The 19,867-nt window shown below is 39.3% G+C and overlaps 1 protein-coding gene across 2 annotated transcripts in view; it reads right to left on the bottom strand.

The window, feature by feature from the left end:
* eea1 (early endosome antigen 1) overlaps window positions 1–17,708 on the bottom strand; it is a 38,064-nt gene extending 20,356 nt beyond the window's left edge. The window contains exons 1-10 of one of the 2 annotated variants that reach the window (XM_017465828.3): window positions 17,549–17,708; window positions 13,107–13,181; window positions 12,598–12,710; window positions 10,917–10,971; window positions 10,728–10,793; window positions 10,524–10,563; window positions 10,289–10,393; window positions 10,055–10,176; window positions 7,354–7,509; window positions 1,037–1,153 (exon numbers count right to left, since the gene is read on the bottom strand). In XM_017465828.3, the coding sequence (XP_017321317.1) occupies window positions 1,037–1,153; window positions 7,354–7,509; window positions 10,055–10,176; window positions 10,289–10,393; window positions 10,524–10,563; window positions 10,728–10,793; window positions 10,917–10,971; window positions 12,598–12,710; window positions 13,107–13,181; window positions 17,549–17,572 (873 nt within the window). In that variant the 5' untranslated portion in view covers window positions 17,573–17,708. Of the gene's footprint in view, window positions 1–1,036; window positions 1,154–7,353; window positions 7,510–10,054; window positions 10,177–10,288; window positions 10,394–10,523; window positions 10,564–10,727; window positions 10,794–10,916; window positions 10,972–12,597; window positions 12,711–13,106; window positions 13,182–17,548 lie in introns of those variants that run through there. The other variant, XM_053677946.1, reaches the window with a different exon arrangement.
* Between the last annotated feature and the right edge of the window lie 2,159 nt (window positions 17,709–19,867).

Here is a 19,867-nt window from a genome sequence, read left to right as displayed (position 1 = left end):
ACCTCCGTCACGAACCAAGATTTGTCCGTGTGTAACTTATACCAGAGACAGCTGCGGTTGTTTTTACGAGCAACTTTTCCTGTACTTTAATCTTATTCTGTCCTATTGCCAATAAGATATCGTTTTCTTTTGTTCATCTGTTATTTTTAGTCAGTCATCGCACAAACCGAATTCATGCAAAAGCTGTTTCAATCGATGGGAACAGCTGACTAATCCGGCATTCCAGTGTAGGTTTCAGAGAAAAGATTTAAGGGCACTTTTGAAATGATTTCAAAGATGGGCTCAGTAACTATGCCTACACAATCACTCCATGGATACAAAAAATTACCTACATTTAACTAACAACTGATCTGTTCGTCAGTTCTCTTCACATCTCTCCAATTAGTGTCCCTTAGCTTTGCATGTTATCTTCTGAAGCCTTTCTTTATTTATCTGTTCTTCCTCTTGCACCATATCAGCCTCAGCAGTTCACACAGGCTGTTTGCCAGGATGACCTGGCCTCAGATACCTGACATATCAAACTTGTTTCCAGTCACCTACTTCGGAGAAGCAGTCTGAATGTTCCCAGAGACTCCACGTCACAACACTCTGACATTCTAATCCCTCCTGACAACAGGCACACAAGCAGCTGAGGGCCATTACATGGGTCTATACATCACCCCAAAGGACAGTGGTGGCATGGCACACATCACCTCCTGCTAGTTTAATTACAGAGGCTTCAAAGCGCGTCAGCACACGCTGACAGACACAGTCACACAGTCATCCTAGGCAGGGTCAGCAGTGAATAGGGCCTTCTTGTAAAACTGTCTGTTTTTCCCTATAGGAATCTCATGGAAATACCATCACAAAGATCATCAAGGCTGCAGGATCTCATCACAGCCATTTTTTTTAAAAGCACGTGGGATTTGAGGGGCCATAAAGTAGGTCATTAAAGGATAGTGGCAGATTGGCTGTTGGCATATTGTACTGTATTGCTGAAGGCGGCAAAAACCGATCACATGACGGGTCTATTTGCGTACTCCATGAGTGTATGTACCTGGCTCTGTTGCTGGAGGTTGTCCAGGTTGCTCTGTAGTTGGTGGATCTGTTGCGTGTACACCGCAGCCTCCTGGGGACCCTTCTCCAGTTCTGCCTTCAGTTTAGAGACAGTTGTCTGTGTACAAGAACCAAAATGTGAGCACAAAACACTTTGAGTGTAGGAGCAACAGCTCTAGGCCATGCAGAATCCCCTCAAGGACATTAAAGTGGTTTCAATGTTTAAGCTTTCAGGAAAGGAGATCAAAATGTAGGTAAAAGCACATAGTGTTACCTCCAGTTTACGAATCTTCAAGACAAGTGCAAAGCAGGGAGAGTAGGAATGAGGGGAAAGACAGAGACAGACAAGCACAACACCCAGGTAAGTGAGAAACCAAGGAAACAGTACAAATATGTCTCCTCCATGAACATCTGCATATCAAAAGCTTACCAATGTGAAACACAGAAATTGTCTTAGAATCTTTAACACTCAACTGTGTTAAACAATCAACTTGAAAACAGCTTAATATTTGATAGAACATTTTTTTAAGGATAGGAAAATATACTTATATACATGTTTCCAATAACAACAATTGCATTTATAAAATATTTTGATAAAATCAGAGTTTGGCAACAACTACTCCAATGTGTTCATATGCACTTAATATAACAATATAACACTGTTTTGTTTCTAAAGACATCATGTGTTTCATAGAACTTAAATGTATTTTTCTGTTAAGTTAAAACACTGGATTGTTTTACTGTAAACAATAATTTTTTTGGGGGGAAGCTGCTGCTTTGTGGTCATTTTGCAGGTGAGGAAAACAGATGTATAACCGCATTATTGGTCTAAAATTCAGGCATCTTTCAAGAAATCTGACATTACACAGTTTACATGACTATGAAACTATAAATAATCTGAAAGCAGGTAATGATTATATTATTATATGTAGTTTATTTTTGCCTTTGCTTAACACCAGAAGCTATAGCCATGCATAACATGCATAATCAAGCAATAGAGGGCAGACCATGTATTGGTCACCTGCAACCAAGGTTTAATAAACTGAAGTATATCTTAAGTATAAGCTTAATTATAGAGTCATGTGAAAAAATATGTACACCCCATGGAAACTGTTGGCTTTTTTGACATATCTGGACAAGCAAACATTTGATCGTCTTTGAAACAGTGCCTATTATTAGATGCACTCTAATCAAATGACACATAAAATTGACATTTTGTAGTAATTTTCACAATGTAAATTTAAAAAAACAAAAAAAACAAAAAACAGTCATATTGCCAGGGATTATAAGCTGCTTAGGGAGTGCAGGTGGAACCCGTCTTATTTATACCCCTCTGATATCTAGTGTCTGGTGTTCCCTTTGTTATTGAGGTGCGTGGGGTCATCATCCTAAGACCTGAGTTCTGTAAAGCCTTCAGAAAAAAGGTTGTGGATGCCTATGAGTCTGGCAAAGAATTTAAAAAGACCTCCAAATTATTTGAAATACATCATTCCACTGTAAGGAAAATCATCTACAAATGGCGCAGATTTCCAATTTGTCCAGGACAGGCCGTCCCAGCAAATTCAGCCCAAGACCGTGTGAGGGAAATTACTCATTTTTACTTTGTAATAATTTTGTTCTGTTCATCTTCATCTTCATCTGAGGAATACACCTAAGAAGGCCATGTTATTTCACTGAGATCAGTACAGAATGTTTATCTGCTATACAGAGACACAAACATGTTCTTCTGTTCAAGGTTTGTCTGCACATCTTCTAAGACCCTGAAACAAAGCCTGTTTGAACTGCCTCAAACTGCTTCTTATCGGTACACAGAAGTGTGTCATGCTCTGCGTTTCATATACATAGTAGTGATTCAGCACAAGCGCTTCAGAGCGCTCTCATTATTCTATCCTGCTTTATTCTATCCTGTATTAACCATCTTTCTGTAATAAACCCTTTTTTACCTTCAGAGGACGAGTCTGCGAGTGTTGTCTAATTTCCACAACAATTTGGCTTCTCCTGGCTGGGCTGTGCGAGTCTTTCAGCTTTTCTAAACAACAAGCAAACCGGAGGACGCTCGTGTATAAGTTTTATCCTGAAGTCCGTGTTGACACGCAGATGGTTTGCCCTTTTTGTGCAGAGTGAAAGAGGATGCAGCCTCACCACTGACTGGTAGGAATCTTCAAGAATTTAGAATTAGAATTTTATGAAGTCATTGTGTATTGCTGTCTTAAGAAATGCGCTTATTACATTGAGAGAAGTATTACATGGAGTGATTTCTTATAAGAAGTTCCAAGAGCTTCGCTTCTGCGACGGCAGAGATATTGGTGTTTCTTAGATCACAGCTTCAAAACTAAGATATATACCGACGGGTATATAGAGAGAGAGATAATAACAGAAAAAAAATTGCTAACGGAAAGAGTCCAGTTCGAGCGGTAAATAAGAGAGTACTTATTAAGAAGCGCAAGATGCGCAGTATTTTTGCGGCCAGTTATCATCAAGTGGCATGCCCCATTCACGAGTTCCATCAGATCAGTGGTACATGATACATTTGGCAAATTTAACGCACAAGTAAATTTTACTGAGATAAAAAAAAAAGAAATTATTTTTTTAAAAAAAGAAGGGAAGAGAAAACTGTAAGCCCTACCAAACTGCTATATGTGGACTCGCCTCACAGGTAAACTCTTTTACATTCTTAAGGTTTGCTCTGATGAACCTATGGGTTATGAGATTAATTGAATGTCTAGATTTGGCACACACTAGAACCTTTTCTGTCTGTGCACAAGAATGCATATTCACTTGATTTTCATAGAATGCTAAATTGATTAAAACTTTGAAAGTTACAGAAGCTGAAAAAATAAAATAAAATAAAATATGGAGAAAACATGTAGCAAAGCACATCCTGAGATGTGACATCCGTGTGAATTATGGGGAAGGATGTTTGAACCTATACGATGTATGGGTTAAAGAATGCGCTTTCCCAGAAAAAGGTAGTTTTAGTCTCAGACAGTTAGAACAACAGAAACTTAATTTGGAGACAAAGGAGAGAGACAGACGCCTAAAACAAAGAGCGAAGTGCAGTTTTTAGCAGACTGTAAGGCATTTTCTGAATGGCAGAGCGAGGAACATAAAAGAGAGAAAAAAATGTCAGGCAGGGCCCTCATCTGTTTCTCAGTGTGCTAAATTGCAGAAAGCCAATCCCGACCTGGACTCCGCCCCACCCAATAAGGAGGGATTAACCTGCAGTTTCAGAGGCACCTCCTCACGATGAAGCAGCCAAGCCTAGGCCACTCTATCTGAACTTGTCAGAACTGAGCCACAAACCCCCACCGAACTATGCGCCAGCCGTCCTAACTTCACCAGTGGCGTTACACACGAGATCCCAAGTGAAGGGACCAACAACATTGCTGCCTGAGGGCTTCAGACCAACAAAATCGGACAGAGAAGGGGCAATGCACGCTGTGGTAAATGTCCCAATGCTAGAAGTTGCCAGAGAAGGAGGCCCTATTCACAGACCCTGGACATTGGAAGACATCAGGAGCAGCATGACGGATCTGCCGGCGCTCCGTGAAGTAGGATGACGAAAGTTTGGGGATGAACTTCAGATATTCTGCGGAGAATTCAGACCCACCACTCGTGAACTACGACGACTGCTCGTGGCGAAACTTGGCACGGACTGGGTCAAGGTTTCACGTGAATTCCTAGAGAACGATTTCCGCCTGATCAGCCCACAGTGGGATGGTGGAGTCAACGCAAGGTACAGAGCACAAATCACGGCGCTCCAGCAGAGGCTGACGAACACCTTTCCTGTGTGACTGGACATGACAAAAATTGCCAAGTAGAAACAACAAGACTCAGAGACTGTATCACAGTACCTGTCCAGGCTCACTGAGATCCATGGTGCAAACTCAGGCGCGGAGAAACCCGACGCTGTGGCAGATGGGCGGCCGTCACAGCATGGGAGGCACATCTCAGAAACAGCTTTATGAACGGCATGAAACCAGAAATTGCCGCTATAGTCAACAACAATGTATCACCTGGGATACCAGGAACCTCACACAAGTGGAAAGGTATGCAATCCATGTGGAGAAGCTGATACGAGAGGGAAAGGAAAGAAAGATGGAGAGGAGAAGAAAACCAAAAAGACGCGGAAGAGGAAGGCCAGGTGGCCACCCCCATAGATACAACTTCACATATTTTATCTGCGGAAAAGTTGGATATTTTGCAAGAGACTGTCCAGAGCAGAAGCGAACTGATGGGCGGAGCTAAGGGAAGGGTGAGGCACCTGGGAACAGAAGAGGTGACAGACACACAAACTATCAGTTAGCTCACAAAGAATAGGAATATATGCACACACCCACATCCAACATTAGTCAGACGGACAGTTCACAAATGTCTGAAACAATCATGACCCTTAACCTTTTAAAGTATAACGCCTCTCCTTTTACACAGTTACCATGTATATCTCTTGTAATTAATGGGCAAAGTGTCACATTTCTGGTACATTCAGGAGCAACGTATTCAGTAATAAAATACTGCGAATTCAAAGAATCCCCGAAAATGAGTTCACAGTCACTGCACTCCATGGGCAGGGCATTCAGTATAAGAATGTTTCTCTGAACCGTTAGGTTGTGAATGGGAAAATGGGAAAACATGTTCTTCTGTTCAAGGTTTGTCTGCACATCTTCCAAGACCCTGAAACAAAGCCTGTTTGAACTGCCTCAAACTGCTTCTTATCGGTACACAGAAGTGTGTCATGTTCTGCGTTTCATATATATAGTAGTGATTCAGCACAAGCGCTTCAGAGCACTCTCATTATTCTATCCTGCATTATTCTATCCTGCATTAACCATCTTTCTGTAACAAACCTTTTTTTTACCTTCAGAGGACGAGTCTGTGAGTGTTGTCTAATTTCCACTACAACTATCAAAAAGGAGTCTCCAAGTATCCCAAAATTTCATTACAGCTATGCAATTTGTTGGTGTCAAAGTGCATGCTTCTACAATCAGAAGGAGATTGAACAAATTTGACCTCCATTGGAAGTATGACAGGAAAAAGTCTTTGCAAGACTACAGTTTGACGATGAGCATATCGGCAATGACCAGGCCTTTTGGAATAATGTGCTCTGGACAGACAAATCAATATTTTTTAATTGGTTTTTTAACCTTAGCGGTTCTACAAAGTGCTTTACATCGGTTCTCATTCATCCATTCACACACACACACACACACACCAATGGTAGCAGAGCTGCCATACAAGGTGCTAGCTTGCCATCGGGAGCGGTGTCTTGTGGAGTCACGTGGGCCGGGAATCAAACCGCCAACCCTATGATTAGTGGACAACTCGCTCTACCACCTGAGCCGAAGCCACCCATGCAGTAACAGCAGACATGTTTGGCGCAGACCAAAGACAGCTATTCAGGAGAATGACCTCATACCAACTGTGAAGCACGGTGGTGGAAATGTTATGGTTTGGGGTTGCTTCACTGCCTCAGGGACTGGACAGCTTGCATTAATTGATTCAACTATGAATTCTGCATCATATCAAAGAGTGCTTGAAGATAATGTGAGTCCATCTGTCCAAAAGTTTAAGTTGAACTGAAACTGGACCTTTCAACAGGATAATGATCCTAAGCACACTAGATAAAGCCCGGATTTGAATCTCACTGAAATGCTGTGCGGGGGTTTGAAATGGGCAGTACATGCAAGAAAACCCTCAAACATCTTGCAACTGAAAGAATATTGCATGGCAGTGTGGTCGGAAATTGCAGTAAGCCTCGTGGACAGTTATGCAAACCACCTACAAGAAGTCATTTCTGCTAAAGGGGGCAATACTAGCTTCTGAGGCCAAGGGTGTACTTACTTTTTACACAGAAGAATATCACATCTATTGATGTTGAATAAATGATTGAAAAAGATAATTTGCCTTGTGGTTTTGTTCAAGTATATCAACTTCATTAATAGGCATGGTTTTGCAAACAAGCACATTTGCTTGTCCAAATATGCCAAAAAGCCAACAATTTCCATGGGGTGTTTTAATTTTTTCACATACCTGCATAAAACAGTACAGTTAATGGTAAAATAACAAATGAAGCATACAAAACACTGAGTGTAGCTGGCATTGCCACATAAATCCTCACTAGCAAAAAATAAAGCTATTTATAACATTCCTGAAGACAGAGTTATTGGAATTTCGATTACTTAGGAAAACAGGAAGTGAATAATCCAGATTCCCGAAATAAGACAAATATGTAGAAATAGAATCATTTAAAAGTAATAAGCATTTAAGTTATGCAATACGATTTTGACCCATTGATTGCTGTATGTGGAAGAGTCTCACCTCTGAGGTAGTGAAATTCCTCTGCAGCTGTTCATACTCATTTTTGATCCGTGCAGATTCCTCCTCCCTTTCACGAGTCATGTTGTCCATCAGCGTCTGTACTTGCACCAGCTCCCTCTTCAACACCTCCACATCCTCCACTCCCGGCCTCTGCAGCTAAATCAAAACACAGGGAGTTAATCATCAATGTCATAACACACATATTTTCAGCGCACTACTAGACAAAGTGTAATGGCACCTGATACTGGAATTTTAGTTAAATAAAACTAGTTAACCAAAAAACACTTCTGGGTTTTCCCCCCCCAGATTTTCTCTCTAATTTTTACTCATGATCAATTCCCACCCATCAGGCATCTCTGCCCTATCACACACAACTACCAACCAGGGAGGGCAAAGGCCATCACATGCTTCCTCTGAGAACTTGAAGTCATCTTACTTTTTCAACTGTTGCTCATGTAACCTGAGGGAGTGACAAAACACAGATGGAGGAAAGTGCTATACGCCCACTTCTGCATGCATGACTGGCTAGGGTCACTGTGATTGATGGGGAGAGAGAGTATGCCACGGCTCCCTCCCTAACAGCATGGCCAATAGAGTGCTGCAGGGATGACATACAGGTCCCTCTACTTATACAGGCACCCTTGGAAAATACGAGCAAAGAAGTCTGTGAAAACTTGTCTTTATTGTTTAGCTTTTTGATCTTTTTTTTAATTCACAAAAATTCTCTGCTCCCATAGATATCAAACAATTGCAAACAAAACATGTTTGTCCAAAAAATATCTTTGTTAAATATGGGTGTGCAACAATTATTGACACCCTTTCAGTCAATACATTGTGCTACCTCCCTTTGCCAAGATAACAGTCTTCTATAATGCCGGTTCATCTCACAGGTTTTCTATGGGTTTCAAGTCAGGGGACTGGGATGGCCATGGCAGGACCTTGATTTTGTGGTCGGTAATTTTTGTGTTGATTTTGATGAATGTTTTGGATCATTGTCCTGCTGGAAGATCCAACCATGGCCTATTCTGGCAGAGGCAGTCAGGTTTTCATTTAATATCTGTTGATATTACACAGAGTCAATGATACCATGTATCCTAACAAAATGTCCAGAAAAACAGCCCCAAAACATTAACAAGCCACCACCATAATATCTTCTGCAATTCTCCAGCTGTGATCTTTGGAGATTTTTTGATCACTCGAACCATTCTCTTCACAGTTAATAGAGACAACGTAGACATACATCCTCTCCCAGGTTGATCCAAAACATTTCCAGTTGAATGGAACTTATAATTATTGCCTGAATGAGGAAATGGGTATTTTCGGTGCTTTTTCTAAATTCTTAAAGCCACTTCCCATTTTGTGAAGCTCAACAACCTTTTGTTTTTGTTGCACATCACAGCTACATTCTTTGGTCTTTGTTAACCCATTGTTATGAATTACTAAGGGAATATGGCCTATGTGCTACCTCATATTTATAACCCTGTGAAACAGGGAGTCATGGTTGTACTAAAAAAATGTAAAATGTCAATGGGAATATACGTCAAATATATTTTTCTCGTATGAATTCATGGGGTGGCAATAATTGTTGTATACCTATATTTAACAATGTTGTTTTTTTGATAAACCTGCCTTGTCTGCAATTGTTTGATATCCATGAGAGCAGAGTATTTTTGTGAATTTTTTGAACAAAATGTACAAAGGGTAAACAGCCTTCTTTGGTCATATTTACCAAGGGTGCCAATATTAGTGGAGTGCACTGTATATTTGTAGGTCAACCCAGAAGTTAGCATCATCCTGGTTCCCATGACAAAAATCCAACAGGCTTTTTCCATTTGCTTTTAGATTATTGCAGAAAATAAGCTCTGTGACCAACAAAAGTTTATGATTCTTACATGTTTTGTTCATCAAGATAATCTTCACAAATGAATTAAACTTATGAATTCTGAAGCCTAAATACAATTGTCTGAAGTAAAATGCTCACCACCACTTAGCTTCTGACAACTTTCTAAATCTTTTTTTTTTTTAAACCCACTACAATTGGACAATACTATAAAATGAAAATGTACAAGTTGGAAAGTTTGAGTTGGAATCGTTAGCAAGAGCGTAAGTATAAACACAATGAGGCTGTAGTAGATGAGTTTTCCTGTTTGGCATGATGATGTTTAATGTCCCCGACAACCTCTGTAATCCCATTTAGCCACTTGTTAGCAACCATCTTATTCAAGATTTGTAAAAGCTTTTAAAAAAGTCACGAGTGGGGTATTACTGATATATTTAATGTCATCGAATAAAACGTGAAAATATCTTAAGCTTGTGTTAACCACAGACCTTCTTTCAGTAATTTAACCAAAAACCCATTCAAGAAACCCAATGTGAATGTGAATGCAAGCTGGTCCTTGGTAAAGTCATTAAAAAAGTTATGAAAAAATAACTTTGGGGTCTCTGAACTCTTGTAAGCAGATAGCGCTTTCCTCAAAATGTGTTCAGCTATGACGGAACAGTTCAAGAAAGATGCACTCGGCTGACATTACAGTGAGAAAATGATTAGACTCTAAATCGGGCCTGTGTATTTTGGGATGCAGGCATTTCTTGACGTGTGGGTTGATAAATAATTTTATAAGTCATGGGAGGAAATTGTAAGTAATATGAAAGTGTGTGTGTTTGTAGGTGAGTGAGTGAGTGAGTGTGAGAGGTAGGTTACCAGTTCTGTCTGCAGTTTGTCTTTTTCCTGTCTCTCTCTCTGCAGGTCCTGCTGCAGGCTGCTCACTTTCTGCTCAGCCACCTCTCTCAGGCTCTTCTCCTCATCATAGCGTGACTTGATATCTGGAATAAAACACATTTGACACACGTCAAAATAATAATTCCATACAGTTACCATTTCAAACAATTTCCATTGAGGAAAGTAAAAAGAAGGCAAACTCTCAGGTTCCCTTACCTACAATCTCAGTGGCCAGCTGGGCTGCTTTCTGTTCAAACAGGTCTTTCATCTGTTTGATGTTGAACTTTTCGGTCTCAGCTTCATGGAGTTTCATCTCCAGTTCTGAGATGCAAGACAAGCAAGACGTTTGAACCAGCAATTTCCATTTGAAAGCATCTACAGCAATCTATGCATGCTGATATATCTGAACCAAACAACTGAGAGAAATTTTAAGACTGAAGAGTGAGCTTACCTGAGTCCTCTATGCCTACCTGGCCATCAGTCTGAGGTCCCTGGGATGGGGAAAAAAACCCAAAAGTAATTACATATTAAATAAATATTACCCAAAGTTGTTGTGCACATGTGCAGCTAGACCCTTTAAGCCCTTTTAGCTTGAGCATGGCACGTTTAAATTAATAGCATTAAAATATTGGATTTAAAATTTTAAAGAAATTACTTGCTTCAGTTGTCCTTGCACTTTGTCTAGTTCTTTTTTCAGTTCTCCTGAAAACCATCGTTCTTCCTGTAACAATTACAAAAAAGAGGGTTAAATCGTTGCACAGAAATGATGTTAAATAAAACTATAGAGAAAGTAAGAGACAGTAAATGGTCAATTTTACATTTAGATGACGTGGCAAGTAAGTACCTTCAGTGACGCTTGTAAATCCTGCACTTCTTGTCGCAAAAGAGATAAGTCCTCCCTAAAATTAAAACAAATGATAGAAATATGAATACAATTTTTTTTTTTTTTTTTACTTTTTAAGCCTTGTTAGTATCTCAACAGTGTTCCATTATCAGAGGTCAGTGGGATCACTATATCAGTCTGTAATTATGTATTAATAAATGACCTATTGCAGTCTAACAGTTTTGAACAGAAACTGAAAACGGAAATCTACAGTCCATGGTTCAATGCATAATCAAGTCAAGTGGCTTTTATTATCATTTCAACCATATACAGCCGGTAAAGTACACAGCGAAATGAACAACGTTCCTCCAGGCCATGGTGCTACATAAAACAACACACTAACCACATGAGAGGGCACAACTAAATAAGACCTAGACATTTTTACATAAAGGGCACGTGCAAACAACACAAGACAGTACAGTACTACTAAAACAGGACAATGGGCACAGTGTCATGCCGAGCAGTACATAGTTCTAGTGCGAAGTCAGATCTGTCAGATATAACAGGTAGTGCAAAAAAGTGTAAAAGAATAACAATATAATAAAAAAAATGCTGTCAATATAAACATAACGTACTATGACATTATTCAGCAGATTAGCTTATACCATATATGGACATAGCACTTATTGTGGTAGCAGAGAGGTAAAGAGTATAGTCGTGACAAGAAATTAAACACGATATTTTTATAAGTTAGCAGCAAAAATACAGGTAGTCAATACAGAAATGTGCAAAAATTGCAAGGGGTAAGGGATGGTGTTTAGTTCCGGATGAGAGTGGGCGTGTGCATCAGTCCAGTCTCTGAGTATTGAGGAGTTTGATGGCTTGGGATAAGAAGCAGTAACACAGTCTAGCCATGAGGGCCTGAATGCTACGGTACCTTTATCCAGATGGCAGGAGAGTGAAGAGTTTGTGTGAGGGGTGTGTGGGGTTCATACACAGTGCTGGTGGCTTTGCGGATGCAGCGTGTAGTGTAAATGTCTATGATGAGGGAGGAAAGACCTCAATAATCATCTCAGCTGTCCTCACTATCCTCGCTACTAATGCATGTGATGTGCATGTTTTTTCCCCGCCTAACATGCCACCAAAACAGTAGTTATTATAATACTACAGTAGTAATTACTATAACAACTATTATTAGTGTAGTGTAGATATTGTAAGGGTATTTTCCCCTACTAGGATAAAATAAGATACACCCTGCTCATTAAGTGGCTCGTACAGAGCTGAAGCTTTAAATGATCAAACAACAGCACCTTTAAACAACAGTGTCAACTAAGGGCCAATTTAAAGAACAATTTTTATTTATTTATTTATATTTAAAAATCTACTTGGTCAAATCAATGCTCAGAGCAAAACTCTCCCCTACTTCTGATCATGCACAAACAATAACCAAAGCACGTGGAGAAGTGACTCTTAAAACATCAGTGAGTCAAAATATCAAATTCCATGCAGACAAATTTCAAAGTAAACTGTGATACAATCTTGACACCATGGGCTTTTGGGCTATCTGGGCTTCCATTTCTGATGAAGAATTCTTTTAAGCTAAACGCAAATAGTAAGACAAAATGAGGACATCAGACTGTAAAAGTGAACAATGTCGTTGAGGAACAAAGCTGGAGGACTGGAAATGGAGTTGAGATCTGACCTCCCGGAGCTGAGATGAGACGGCTGTTCCTGGGGCTCATGGTAAACTTCATAATGCTTGAAAAGCTCCTCAGCAGAGTTATGAGACTTCATACACTGTGGACAAATGAAGCCCTGTGCACAAACATATACAGGTAATTAATTCACACTTTGGGCTTATATTCTACCTTAGGTACTTACAGGCATGTGATGCAAATTACAATTGCAATGAAAAACCGTACTAGCCAACATATGCCTCATTAGTGGAAAGAAAGAAAAAAAGAAAAAGAAAAAAGTAATGGCTGTGCAGTTCCATTGTGACTGAGGGAAAAGCTAACTGCCAGGCTATAAAAATGAAGCTTAGTGAAGAACAGAAGCTTAGTGAGGGAACTACACTGATCCATTAATATCGATCAAATTATATGACTATTAGATCGAGAAAGACTTTTAAAAATTACAAACTGTATATTTGAAGTAAGGTTAAACAATGTGAATGCCACATACATTAAATTAAAACTTAACTCAAGTTACCTCTGAAGTCTCATTATTTAAGTCAGCAGACGGCTGCTCAGATTCAGGTGCCTGGGAGCCTCCCTTTCCAGGAGTCTGTGTGGATCATAGACCGATAGAGAGAGAGAGAGAGACACAGAGAGAGAGAGAGAGAGAGAGAGAGAGAGAGAGAGAGAGAGAGACAGAGAGAGACACAGAGAGAGAGAGAGAGAGAGAGAGAGAGAGAGAGAGAGAGAGACAGAGAGAGACACAGAGAGAGAGAGAGAGACACACAGAGAGAGAGAGAGAGACATACACAGAGAGAGAGAGAGAGAGAGACACACACAGAGAGAGAGAGAGAGAGAGAGAGACACACAGAGAGAGAGAGAGAGAGAAGGGCCAGTTGAGGTTAGATATGTGTATAACGTGCATCTTTGTTCCTGTGGTACAGTTGAACTGGGCGATTTGATGAGCATGGCTTGGCCTGTCTGTTACACTCCACACGATTTCACAACACCTGTTACTGGTCTCAATCCAAGTTTCTGAAATACTCTGATACCTTCCATTTAGAAATAATTCATTGCTGTGTGAGGACAACTATCATCCACATATTAATATCCAGTTTAAACAAGAAGCATTAAACCAGAGCCTGACTAACGAACAGAGGAAAAGAGGAAGGGGTTGCATGTGATAATGCTGTCATCTGGAGTCACTGGAAAACACGACACCACCACAGCGCATTAGAAAATGGTTAAAGATTCTCCCAACTAAACTTCGACCCTAGAATGAATTCAAACAATACTACACTGTACCCCATGACATATCACCCACTGTTCAGAGAAAGTAAATTAGGTCACATGACGCCACGTATACATACGAACAATGCAGTTGATGGCAAAGTTTTGTTTGTTTTTTCAGGGGAAACAAAACATTTTACTTCCTTATAATGAACTCAAAAGTGATTCCGATGATTATAAGTAATTTAACACTATCACTTTTTACAATACTGTTTATTAATAATCTACTATTTAAAATAATTTACTATTTATCCATAATCATCTAAAAGAGCTCAGTTATATTTAAAATTAAAACAAGAGAAAAACATTAATGATAAAGATCATAGATATAAAAATATATACAGTCCCCTCCGAAAGTATTAGAATGGTAAGGCCAATTATTTTGTTTTTGCTATACAGTGAAGACATTTGGGTTTGAGATCAAAAGGTGAATATAGGACGATAGATCAGAATTTCAGTTTTCATTTCCTGATATTAACATCTAGACGCGTCGATCCACTTAAAAAACACGACACTTTTGGTAGCAGACTACCCAATTTTTAGGTGAGTAAAAGTATAGGTACAGAAAGTCTAAGTAAATTAAAGTAAATAACACTTAATATTTGGTTGAATATCCCTTTCTTACACAGATATTACCAAACTGTTTCATTCTCATTTTGTGATGCTTTTCCAGGCTTTTACAATAACTTCTTTCAGTCATTTGTTTTGGAGGACTTTCTGCATGCTCAATTGGGTTAAGGTCTGGGGATTGACTTGTCCAGTCTAAAACCTTCCACTTTTCTCCCCTGGTAAAGTCGCTTGTTGTGGTGGAAGTGTGTTTTGGATCATTGTCTTGCTGCATGATGAAGCTCCTCCCGATTAGATTGGATGCATTTCTCTGTAAAGTGGCAAACAAAATGTTCCTGTAAATTTCTGAATTCATTCTGCTGCTACCATCATGAGTTCCATCACCAATCAAGATTAGTGATCTTGTTCCAGATGCAGCCATGAAAGCCCAAACTATGACACTACCTCCACCATGCTTGAAGATGAGCTCTTATGTTTTGGTTCATGAGCCGATGGTTTTTTCTCTTTGGTAGAGGTTAATCTTGGTTCCAGAACTTTTGTGGCTCAACTCTGTATTTTTTTGTGAATTCCAATATGGCTTTCTGAGTCTTACTGCTGATGAGTGGTTTCTAGCTTGTGGTATGGCCTCTATATTTCTGCTCTTGAAGTCTTCTTTGAATGGTGGCTTGTGATATCTTCAACCTGGCTGACCTGTTGGATGTCTGGTTGTTAGTACACTAGTGGTTTCTTTCTTCTTCAGAACATTCCAAATTGTTGTACTGACTATGCGCAATGCTTGTGCAATGGCTCTGATAGATTTTCCCTCTTTTCTCAGCTTCAAAATGGCTTGCTTTTCTCACATAGACAGCGCTCTGAAATTCATGTTGGCTTATCCTTTTTAACAACAATTGCAGTCTTCACAGGGAAACCCAGGGCTCAAACCAAGAACAGATATTCAGAGCTATTAATTGTTTAAACAATCAATCTAACAGGGCACACCTGGGCAGCAAGAAACACCAGTCGGTCACATGTTCCTATATTTTTAATAATTTGAAAAATGGGTGCGTTCAAACAAAAGCTGCCATGTTGTTTAGGTTGTTTACCACATCTAGATGTAAATATCAGGAAATTAAAGCTAAAATTCTGAAACAGGCTTCTCAATAGGCATCAGTACTGGGTCTGATACTAATGTTCAATCAGAACGTAATTGACTTTGACAGAATTATGATAACGTGTTATTGACCACAACAGCACAGATCTTGTACATGCAGCAGCTATAAGGACTCAACTCAAAGCCGCGATTACAAGTCTAAATTAGGGCTGCAACAACTAATCAATAAAATTGATAAAAATCAATAATCAAAATAATTGATAAGGAACTTGATTATGGATTAGTTGGGTCTGTGACGTCACCCTGGATAACCTCCCCCCCGTAAGTGATGTCACTTCACAATGATGAAAAACGCACCTCTATGAATAAAACATCTGAAAGACAGCAGAGGTCACAGAATTAGCTGTGGTGGGAAAAGTGCACGATACAGGTCATGTAAACCATGAGAATGTTTTATATTAAGCGCTTCAAACAAACTCGTAAATGTATTAACGTGGCTTGTCGTGTCAGATGCTGCGACAGATGCGTGTGCTGTTTAACGTGTTCCAGGAATGTTTTCTTCAGCACAGAAATTACATTTTTACCTTTATATCCTTATCTGTAAATGCTAGAAATTCACACCAGTATTTCCATTTTATATAAAGACTCGTCCTGACAGCGAATGAGTCTCCGTTAAACTTCACTGAATGAGCGCGAGTCCACACATGTACGTTAATAAAACAGCGTGCAATAGAAAGGAAGCGTAATAACTCTGACTAAAATATTAATTTGGATCAAACATGTTGTTTGATGCTGTATTTAGCTATATTTAGAAAGAAAAGTAACTGTGTTTTTATGAGAGCGGTAACTGTAATGGGGTTATAACATGTAATTGTATAGAAATGTAAGAAGTGTCATACATTTACAGAATAAAGTAACATTACAGATGAGTGAATGTGTGTGTTACTGCAGAACACTCAACCTCTTACCAGTTAACACTTAGTTTCTGCTTTTTCTTTTTTAAGCATTTTTAAGATAGGGATTTAAATTCTGCTTTAAAGCTTGTGGACAATTAGTTGTTGTTTATTTGTTTTATTTTTAAAATATAATATATTTTTTTTTAAATCCTCTGCACAATGTATACCATAACCCACATAGATACATTTAATACCTTTTTCATAGCCTTCCATTTACACAATGTTTGAAGGATAACATTGGACAGAATGTGAAATTTTCCGAAAAAATGTCCATAAAATAAAAACTGTCCTTTCAACCCAACTAATCGATTAATCAAAGAAATAATCGCCAGATTAACCGCTTATCAAAACAATCGTTAGTCTAAACACTGCATGAAAACACTCTCACATCAACATAATCACTGCCGTTGTTGACATCAGCAGGTCAAGTGATCTACACATCACATTTCCCTAGGAATCAGAAATCAGGACTGAACTAAAACAGAATCTGTAACGGACTTTTTTTTGTTTTTTTTTAAACGCGGTTCAGTCGGGATCCGTTATTAGTTGTGAGAAATAGTCCAACTGGAACTGGAGGCTAATAGAAAGTGCATTTATTCACGTGACCAACTCACAAACCCGTGTAATAATAATAATAAACAACAATAATAAACAACAATAATAAAACACAACATTACGTCATTTTTAGCACGAGTCACAACCAAATATTTTTTTTAACGGTTTTAGCTCTACTAAGCTCGCACGACCTCTTGCTAACCTTAGGCAGTTCATTTAGCCAGTATGCTAGTCAATTACTGTGCTGAATTTGCTAAGCTAGTTAGCTAGCTAGGCTTTCTCCAATGATGACAAACAGGCAACTCGATCTTACTACATAGTCATTGTGCTCCTATCCACATTTATAACTCAAATTACACGTAATTATACTTATATAACGAACCTCGAATACACGCCTAATGCACAGGCCTGATATGTCCCAATACAGGCCTGAAGCAGCGAGCTGCCTAGCTAACCAGCTAGCTTACCATAACGGAACCTTTGATAGAACAACAGTACAACTTTCACCGTTTGTCTTACCATTTGTAAAATTCGTCTGAGCATTGTACGTTCTTCTTTTTTTGCCTTTAGCTAAAGTAAACCAGGTGTGGCGGCCTGTCGCAGATGTAAGCGGTGTGTGTTTGATGTTGACACCTGCACAGAGCACAACGTCCAACTAGTACATCACTTAAGGCGGGGTTGCCGGGGTTGCCAGGTAGTACTTATCGAAAATCCTCTTTTAGCGCCTTCCATCACAATCCGAAAATCTACAAATCACGTCATTTATGAAAGTGTACAAGGTTACCAAGAAACTATGATGGAATTAAAAATATGAACATTTATACAAAGGAGTTGAAAATGCCACAATGATAAAAAAAAAAAAATAATAGTAATAATAATCCAGACAATGAAACCAGTTTTAGGTGGTTCATTATCTGGACTGTGTGAGAATCCTGGAGTTTTGAATATAAAAAATATATATTTTTTGGATGGTTATCTTTTTCCAGATAATGTTTTAGAAACTGTTTAGGAATATAATGGTTTTCTGCACTGTAAACTTTCCAGAAAACAATTAATAATGTTGTTTACATTTTGATTTACATTTTAGAAATGCTACACTGCTTGCGACAGTAATCTTTTTAAACAAAACATAACCATGATATCATAAAATATCCGTCTGTCTGTCTGTCCGTCCATTTTCTATATCATTTATCCTACACGGGGTCATGTGGGAACCTGGAGCCAATCCCAGGGAACTCGGGGCACAAGGTGGGTCTCACCCTGGATCCGGTGCCAACCCATCGCAGGGAACATTCACACACCCATTCACACACTACAGACAATTTATAAATGCAATCAGCCTACAATGCATGTCTTTGGACTGGGGGAGGAAACCAGAGTACCTGGAGGAAACCCCCGAAGCACAGGGAGAACATGCAAACTCTGGTGCACACAGTGCGGAGGCAAGATTCGAACCCCCGACCCTGGAAGATATCATAAAACATGTTTATTACATTTATCTTTTGCCCAAAGATATTACCTGTTATTTCACACTGCAGACCTCAATAACATGTATGTCACTGGTGTCACACTTTCTTTATATTAATAATCACATTGGCTGTGATTATTAAAAAATACAAAAATCAATACAAAACAATATATTTTCAATACAGCAAAAATTATCATTGTGTGAATCCATTTTCAGTTGATTAAAACATTCAACATGATAAAAGTACTATAATTGAAACTTAATAGTGACACAGCATTTGTGTGATCAATTCAGACTTAGGGCACTGCTGCCAAGTGCATCCCTTCAGTAGGAAGGCCTTGCATCTCTGGTAAACTAGAGCCCCTTTTGATGAAACAAGGACATGTCTTTGCATGTCCAGCCACAGGCTAATAAGTCTCTTCTTTCCAGCCAGCCCAAAAGAACTACCACTGCCATCAGCAATCCTAGCATCCTCAGCAGGATCCAGTACAGCCCACAGTGGCCTGCCTGAATCTGATTGGCAAACACAATGACGTCTACCTCAGATCGGCCTGACATGGTGGATAGTATTCTGAACGAATCCATCTTTATGACAATTAATTGTTTGGTCTGTTTTGGTGTTAGGAAGCTCTTTTCTGAGCACCGTGCAATGTGAGAAAGCAGGGTGGAGGTGTACTAAACAGCCTGCTCAGAGCCAAAATCTTCCAAATATGACTGTAAGAGGAGGAAAAGCCGCCTGTATACATTTTGAAAACACCCGTAGCACTAGAGAGGCAAAAGGTTTACAATTTGAATGAGAAGGCCTGTCCTTGGAAGGCAAATTGCAAAATGCATCTGTGTACAAAATAGGCATCAAGCCGGACTTTAATCTACCTCTGTCAACCTTAGCATGAAAACAAGGACTTTTATTAAAGTATAGCCCTCTCAAATCAAGAATCAAATGGAAACCGTTGTCCTTCTTCTGAATGAGAAAATACATTGACTAGAACTCTTTGTTCTGAACCGAGAAGTCTATCTTCCCTCTGTCCAGTAGGGTCTAAGTTGCAACGACTTTAACGTCTGATAACAAGGAGGTCCGGAGTCCTAGCGCACCAGTAGCAGAACTGGAGTTTGTAGCCTGACTTTGTCATTAGGACCCACTGATCTGATGGTGTTGCAGCTCAGTTAAGTTTTTGCCTACAAATTGCCCTAGTATCCAGTCCTTGCCCTTCATTGGGATATTCCTAATGGCCTTTTAGTGGTGGGAGGAAAACACAGACACCCGCAGTCGTTTTCCCTATCCTAGTTAAAATTTGTACCACTCCAAATTACACAAAGAAACTTAAAATGACCCAGATTCTTTTTTTTCATGTGGTAGAATTGATTAGCTC

This window comes from Ictalurus punctatus, chromosome 4 (assembly GCF_001660625.3).
Source record: "Ictalurus punctatus breed USDA103 chromosome 4, Coco_2.0, whole genome shotgun sequence".
Lineage (NCBI taxonomy): Eukaryota > Metazoa > Chordata > Actinopteri > Siluriformes > Ictaluridae > Ictalurus > Ictalurus punctatus.
Note: the sequence above shows the minus strand (reverse complement) of the source record. Positions and strands in the feature narration are given on the sequence as shown.